This window comes from Daktulosphaira vitifoliae, unplaced genomic scaffold (genome assembly GCF_025091365.1).
Source record: "Daktulosphaira vitifoliae isolate Bord-2020 unplaced genomic scaffold, ASM2509136v1 Scaffold_1, whole genome shotgun sequence".
Lineage (NCBI taxonomy): Eukaryota > Metazoa > Arthropoda > Insecta > Hemiptera > Phylloxeridae > Daktulosphaira > Daktulosphaira vitifoliae.
In genome coordinates this window covers 60,995,502-61,003,453 of record NW_026099572.1, presented here as the reverse complement: position 1 = coordinate 61,003,453, position 7,952 = coordinate 60,995,502, and the positions used below count along the sequence as shown (strand labels likewise).

General features: G+C 28.1%; 1 protein-coding gene across 3 annotated transcripts; it reads right to left on the bottom strand.

The window, feature by feature from the left end:
- On the bottom strand, positions 1-7,661 carry LOC126894412 (uncharacterized). Of its 3 annotated transcripts, XM_050665434.1 has the most exons (7): positions 4,113-5,053; positions 1,883-1,957; positions 1,717-1,794; positions 1,563-1,640; positions 1,391-1,465; positions 1,247-1,327; positions 5-422 (listed from the first exon to the last, which is right to left on the bottom strand). In XM_050665434.1, the coding sequence occupies exons 1-7, from the start codon at positions 4,981-4,983 to the stop codon at positions 376-378; spliced, it is 1,305 nt and encodes a 434-aa protein (XP_050521391.1). In that variant the 5' UTR covers positions 4,984-5,053; the 3' UTR covers positions 5-375. The 3 variants fall into 3 exon arrangements, with proteins under 3 accessions (XP_050521393.1, XP_050521391.1, XP_050521392.1); XM_050665436.1 differs by lacking the exons at positions 1,883-1,957; positions 4,113-5,053 and adding an exon at positions 7,521-7,661 and having other exon boundaries at positions 1-422; XM_050665435.1 differs by lacking the exon at positions 1,883-1,957 and having other exon boundaries at positions 12-422; positions 4,113-5,049.
- Positions 7,662-7,952: the final 291 nt, after the last annotated feature.

Genomic DNA, 7,952 nt, shown 5'->3' with positions numbered 1-7,952 from the left:
GATTAATTAACCGGTCATGGTAAATAAATAACTGTATATAAATAAATAAAAATACAGAATTCTCTATTAAAACTATTTAATATACTTTATTAGATCCATTTCCTGCCACAGTACTAACATTGTTATTTTTGTATTATTCTTGTTGTCTTTTCTAACTATTATAATTAATGTAAAAATATACAACAATCCAACTTTCTTGGTTATATTAATAAAATATATTATTGGTAATAATTAATTGTATTTTCTTATTAAATATTAAAATAATGCATATAAATTAAATTAAGACAATTATTTTATATAGTAACAAACATGATAAAAATTTATTCCATGAAAATTAACTTATAAAATGGTTCAATTATGATCAATTTAATAAATTTAATCGATTTGTAAGTTTGAATTATCTTTTACTTCACATATGAAATCTAATTTTAAATAAAAAAAAGTTATTAATAATAAAAGTTGTAAAATCTTGTTCTAATTGATTAAATAAAATAATAAAACATTATTATACTTAACTATAGTTACATATTATCTGGCTAATTTCCTAAGATAAAAAAATTAAACAATAAATTTACACAAGCAATTTTCGATTATTTGTAGAGAATATTTAATATCATATGTTATACACTTAATATAATTATTAAAAATAAAGGTAAAATGTATGAATTTTTATAAAAATTCACCTAACTTCTTAGTTACTAAACATCTTGTACATTGTAATTTAGAATTACAACTTGTTTCTGTTAAATTTTTTTTTAACACAAATATTTCAAAATTACTAAAATAATTTTATCAATGTAATTTCATTTGCTCACAGAAAAAAATTTATGGTATACAAAGTACTTTCCTTAAAGAATAGCTAATAATACATTTTCACTCGATGTTATTATTTGATTGTACTGTTAGAGGATTGAATAAATAAAACATAAGAAGAAATACCATATTTAATTAAATTAATAAAGATAACTTTTTAAAATAAGGAGTATAATTTAGTTATTTGGGAATAATGAAAAAATCTGAAGTTTTGCCTATTTTTGTCAACAATTAGAATGTACAATTAAATAATTTCAAAATAATGATATATAGAATACATTATAACTAATTCGGCTATTGTACATATTGCTAAGTATATTTGGAGAATTCCATAATTAATGGATAAAATGTTATAGATAAGTATATTGCTGACAAAAGGTAAAAATATATTACAAATAAATAAAAGTACTATAACATATTATAATATAATTACCTTCTTTTTTAATCCTATCCTGTTTATCTACCTCATTGGTAGGTTGCATCAAATTTATAGAATTATTGTATTGTGTAATATCTAAAAATATTACATTTTTTTTAGCTCAATTTAAACCTTATTTATATTAAAAACTAGATTTACCATGTTGTTGAATATCTTTTAGGACATTTAGTTCATTGGTATGTTCTGTCAAATTTATTGGATTTTGGGTGGTATCTAAATTTGTTAATAAAAAAAATGTTTCTTAAATCTTAGATTTTTTAATAACATTTTAAATAAATAAATGAAAGCTAGTTTATTATAAAATCATTACCTTCTTTTTTAATCTCTTCTTGTTTTTCTACTTCAATGTTAGGTTGCGTCAAATTTCTAAAAGAGTACTGTGCGATATCTAAAAATATTGAATATTCTTTAGCTCAGTTATGAATTAAACTTATATGTATAATACTATATAATTAAAACTTTACATTCTTCTAGAATCTTTTTCATCTCATTTACTTCAGTGGTATGCTGTACTAAATTTATTGAAGGATTTTGTGAAATATCTAAAAATATTTAAATGGTTGTTGACTCAATTTAAAATTCATTAATATTAAAAACTAGATATACAGTAATGTATTAGGAAAACTTTACCATGTTTATGATACTCATCTAGCAAATCTATCTCGTTAGTATGTTGTGTCATATTAATTGAATTTTGTGTGATATCTAAATATATAATAGAACAAGGAAAAAAACGCTTTTCTGGGAAAATTACTTAGCGTGCTCGGATTTTCAAAATTTTTTTTTTCAACGAAAGTACTCGGTCACCAGACTCCGGGAAAATTATTGGCGAAGGTCGGAAAATTTTTGCCGCTCGCCCGCGAGCGTTTTAAAATTTCGACCGTTTTCGAGAAAAACGCTCGCTGACGCCAGCGTTTTACTACTTGAGGTTTGAAATTTTTATCAGACCCGTCCAATGACATTCCTGAGATGTGATAAAAAAATCAATTCAATCCGTTCATTTTTCACCGTTTTACGAGCTTTTTTTTTTTCATGCGCTCGAAACGCCAGGGCGCGCCGCCCGAAATTCTTGCGACACTTTACGACATGAAAACGATTTTTTTTACGATTTGCAATCATACCACGGCGTTCTGTACATGTCGAGGAAGCGCCAAAAATCGGAAAATCCCAGATCCGACAAAAACTCTGGCCGCTACGAGCGTTTGAAATTCATCAAATTTTAACGGAAAATGACGATTTTTCTGTTTGCTAATAATACACATGTACGCGTCCTATTATATCTTATTATATAATAGAACAAGGAAAAAAACGCTTTTCTGGGAAAATTACTTAGCGTGCTCGGATTTTCAAAATTTTTTTTTTCAACGAAAGTACTCGGTCACCAGACTCCGGGAAAATTATTGGCGAAGGTCGGAAAATTTTTGCCGCTCGCCCGCAAGCGTTTTAAAATTTCGACCGTTTTCGAGAAAAACACTCGCTGACGCCAGCGTTTTACGACATAAGGTTTGAAATTTTTATCAGACCCGCCCAATGACATTCCTAAGATATGATAAAAAAATCAATTCAATCCGTTCATTTTTCACCGTTTTACGAGCTTTTTTTTTTTTCATGCGCTCGAGACGCCAGGGCGCGCCGCCCGAAATTCTTGCGACACTTTACGACATGAAAACGATTTTTTTTACGATTCGCAATCATACCACGACGTTCTGTACGTGCCGAGGAAGCGTCAAAAATCGGAAAATCCCAGATCCGACAAAAACTCTGGCCGCTACGAGCGTTTGAAATTCACCAAATTTTAACGGAAAATGACGATTTTTCTGTTTGCTAATAATACACATGTCCACGCGCATGGTTGTATTATGAACCTTAATTATATGGTGTATTATATATTATTATTAGGACACTATTTTACATTTGCCCTATTTTTATCAAGGAATGTTATATGTTATATATAAATTTCATGACGTTATAATTATTTAAGTTTGTACTTTCATTATAAGAACAGTACTAAGTACAGAGTTAATAATTTTCTTTTTTCTCATATATGATGTATGATACTATGTGTTTATCTTTTGAATTGGGGTTCATCTATGATTACTATGATGTTCATCGTTAAATTGCAGTTACCAATATATTTATCAAAATTAAATTTTTATTTTTATTTTTAATATTAATTTTATTTTAATATTAATTTTAATTTAAATTTACAGTGTGCCACTTATAATAACCTGCTAAATTTTTTTAAAATTATTCTATAATATAAACACAATTATTATAATTAGATTATTAATAATTTTTGTGTATAACAGGGGTGTATTTAAGAGAGATTGGCCCCTCCTTGAACAAGCGCTATCAATATTTTTTTAGGCCACTTCTAATATATAAGGACCTAATGTCCTTTTTTTTCATCAATACTTTAATTTTAGCAAAAAAATTTCTATAACATGTTTAACAAAGTAAAAAATATTAAATTTCCTCCTAAAATAATTTTTGAATAGGCCTAAAGGGAATACCTCATTAAGAGGCTTCAACCTTATACCCAATACATTTTACTATATTCTCTTTTTGAATTTTCCTGATTTTAATAATAACATTTTTAGATATAGTTTTCTATAGTTTTCACTGATTCTGAAGTAGTATTTTTTCTGAAAAACACTTATCGTGCCCGGCGTAGCCGGGTACTTCTACCGGAATCAGTGGCCTACTTATGATGACGGCCCGAAGAGGCTTACGCGCCTTCGGCGCGTAAGGCTCGAAGGACCCCGGGTCTGTGGCGGAGCCCCAGCTAGCCGGAGCCTAGTCTAAATATATTAATAAAAAAAAATTTTATTTCAGTTTTGTATTGTTTCAATAATTATACCTTCAATATCATAGGTAGGTGGAGTAGGTAAAAACGTCCGACCTTTATTCAAATCAAATTTAAATCCAAGCTCAATGTACTTTTTCCAGATTGTCGTTAAGATTAAATTTTTGATTTTATCACTAAGAAATATGTATAATTCTTCATATATTCCTTGAGATTTTAATGTGTCAAATTCCATATTCCATAAATTCCACAATAAATTCATATCAAAAGGTTTTAGTTCACAATATGATAAATCTTTTTTTTTTAGTTCAGAATTTCTTGTGATTAGAATATCCTTGATACTTAATAATACAGATGTAATCGAATCCGAACTGTTTATTAATAAAGCTAATTTTTTTAATGTTTCATTTTCTTGTATATTTGTTAGAAAGTTGCTTAAAATAAAACGTGATTTTTTATGGATGTATAAAGGTATATTATGACATTTTTCAATAGCATATAAAGCTCCTTTCATAAATTTTGCCATCGGAATAATTTCATTCATTTTTGCTAATAGTGTGACTGTACACTTGTGCGCACTATCATTATCAGAATTTAATAAATTAAAACAATGTTTTTGAAAATTATATAATAAAAATAATATTATAGTAAAATCTTGAGCGTAAGAACTTCCAAGGAATATCGTTGCTCGTCGTATCAAATTATCGCAATTGCTAGTTGTTACATGTTTATCACAAATATCGTTTATAATATAGTCTTTGTTTCTATATTTAATACATTTGACATTACTAATATTTCTCCATCCTGGTTGATGTAGTAAGTTATTTATTATAAAAGCATTTTTTTTTGTATTTTGTGTTCCTTCTGTATGCAAAACAGCAAAAAATATACAAAAGTAAACTTGAATATTCGATGTTATTGCCATTTTTATTTTCGAAAAGTGTCTTATACAAAGAAAAAAAAAAGTCGCACAAAATTTGTTACAATGTTATAATTATAATAATAATTTATTTCATTTCCATACTAAATATAAACTAGCATGTAATGGAGACTGTTTACACACAGGTGTACATAGATAAACAATATTATTTATATGAGAACGGGATGAGGCAAAGGATTTTCAACGTTTTAAACACTTAATGATTAAAACTCCAAAAGCACCATACATTACTAATTTACAATGGTTTTTTGGGTAGGGTGATTTTATAATATTTTCATAATTTAGTTTGGAAATAAATGACACAAATAGAATTTTGAACTTGGAGATGCTAACTTAAGAAGACCATGATACATTTTTTTTCAAGTTATTTTGAACTATTAATTGATGGTCAATATCACACAGGCATGTTCTGTGTTAGATTAAACATAAATTGTATTAATTTTCATTATGTGACTAATAATATATTATAATAAATATAATATAATTTGACGAGAAAAAACTTATTACTAAGAAACGCTTTTTAACGATTGTTGTTAAAATAAATCCAACTTATATCAATATTTTATTCGTAGTCTTAATACATAATAATGTACAAGTAGCATACAAATTAATTTTATCCTAGGTAAACATAATAGTTAATACTATTTTAATAAAAAATATAAAAAGCTTAGCATTGGCTCATTATGCACATCTGTTTAAATACACATGAAAAAATGTAAAAATATATGTTTACATATATTAGTGTGCCAGGCATTTAAGAAATTTTCAAATACTTTTAATGACCGTTATTTTTTATATGAATAAGTAAAAAATTATCTTTGCTAAATTTGAAATCAAAATATCTAACTACAAATTTCAATAAAGCATTTCTTTTGGTAGTGATTTTAATGACTGTTAAATATCAATTATACCACGTCCATTCTCTGCCGCAACACCGTCATGTTCCCTTTTTTTAATCTTCAATAATCTCCACTATCATAAGAAACGCTTTGATGCAAAATTGGGGGATAATTACGATCCAACATCCATTACTATCTAATGATATAAATTTTCAACTTGCAAGTTGAGCTAAAATAGTGTTTAAAATTTCAACATTTTTAAATTTCATAAAAATCAACTATAAATATCAAAAATAAAGTTAAAAATGTAATTTTTAATTAAAATTTTGTACGGATTATTTAATAATTTTTTCTTAATAGGGGAGACTACAGTGATTGAATCATTGTTAGGAAAAAATGCAAAAAAAGTTAGTTTGATGAAAGTGGTTCGAATTTCGAACCCCCGCGTATAAAACTGTATTATATTATAGGCAGCTACCGTAAATTACAATAATATTAGCTAAAAATGAAAAATTTAAGATAGTTCAAAAACTCAAATCAGCTTTCCTTAACTTTGAGAAAATTACAAATTTAATCGAATCCGAATTGATTATTAAAAAAGCTAATATTTTTAATATTTCATTTCTTGTATATTTGTTAGAACACTGCTTATAATAAAACGTGATTTTTTATGGATGTATAAAGGTGTATCATGACATTTTCCTATAGCATAATATAAAGCTCCTTTCATAAATTTTGCATTTAGCTTCAATGAAGCAGATGCTTAGGTAAGTATATTTGTCAACATTAAAGTTGTCGCCGTATAGTAATGATCATTGTCGAATGGATTTTATGAGAACAATGGCAACGTTTGTCATTATGGCATTATAATTTCTCAAAATTTTATCATCGTCAACCAGACGCTTAGTTAAGCATATATTTAATATCAAAGGTATTACTATACTATAATGCTCTGTAATTAATAAATAAGCGTCTGTAACTTTATGAGAAAAAAATTGTGCCGCTGTCTGTGTATTATTAATATTAGATGTACAGCTATAATTTCTAAGAATTTTATCATCCGCTACCAGACGCTTAGATAAGCATATTTCCAACATCAAAGGTAATACGTAATCCAATAAGGGTACGGGTGCACGAGTGACGTTTAACGCACTACCGCAGATATATATATGTATAACAGTATTAAATATTTAATATGGTGTATGTAATGCTAAGTCGCACAAATTAATTATTAAATATGCAATATAAGTTTCTACCAACGACAAGTATTTAATATATATATATCTTTATTGCAAATCGTAAGGTCACACAGGTTAATTGCGATCGCAAGACCACTAACAAAAAAAAAAAACAAAGAAATAAATGACAATAGAAACCAGAACCAATAAGATTAATAAGATCAATAAGATTACAGTTAAGGTATACGTAAGAAACGGAACAGAACGCATTATCCGTAATCCATACTCGGCGACGGCCTTATCTCGGTGTCAAGGGCAGGGGGACAACCGATTGTCATATTAATAGCTGGACGGCTGATATCGAGAGAGACACGGGTGAGCGCCAGCCTCGAGCGTAGGGCGGTGCCGTGTCAACTCACCCCCACCAAGCCGTCAGCTATTTCTGACCCGGCCGGTTTTGTAAACAAATTGTCGCATCATACACAATAAACAATTGTAGACTTACCGCCATGTTCCTTGTATGTGTAACTCATATCACTTTTCCAGTGATCATTGTTCCAATGATCTTCATAAACGTGTTTGAGATTTGTTTCATCTTGTTTGTACAATATAATCATATTAGTGTTATCTCTTATCAGTTGTTTAGGAATTCTAGAATACACCTGTGTTAGGTAAAAAATATCAAAACCATTGTGTCGCCCTTGGCAAAAATAAGATGTCATATGAATTTATTTTTCACAAATTACATCATCGAATACAAACACAGAGTTTGCTTCTAATTTTTCGGGTGGAGGTACGTCTTCACTGCTGGCGAATATAGATAATTTTACCACATTATCCATAATCTCACCTAATAATTTATATTTGCGCTGATCCGGGGTTTTCGTGTAAATGTATAGGTGCTCGAACCTCAAACCGTTTTCCTCAGTTAATAATT

What these genes read in the sequence shown, in the direction of transcription:
- LOC126894412 (XM_050665434.1), bottom strand. Translation starts at nt 4,983, where the DNA reads ATGGCAATAACATCGAATATTCAAGTTTACTTTTGTATATTTTTTGCT. An exon ending in ACCTACCTATGATATTGAAG is followed by an intron (nt 1,958 to 4,112) that starts GTATAATTATTG and finishes TTATATATTTAG; the next exon opens with ATATCACACAAAATTCAATT. An exon ending in GAAAAAGATTCTAGAAGAAT is followed by an intron (nt 1,641 to 1,716) that starts GTAAAGTTTTAA and finishes CAATATTTTTAG; the next exon opens with ATATCGCACAGTACTCTTTT.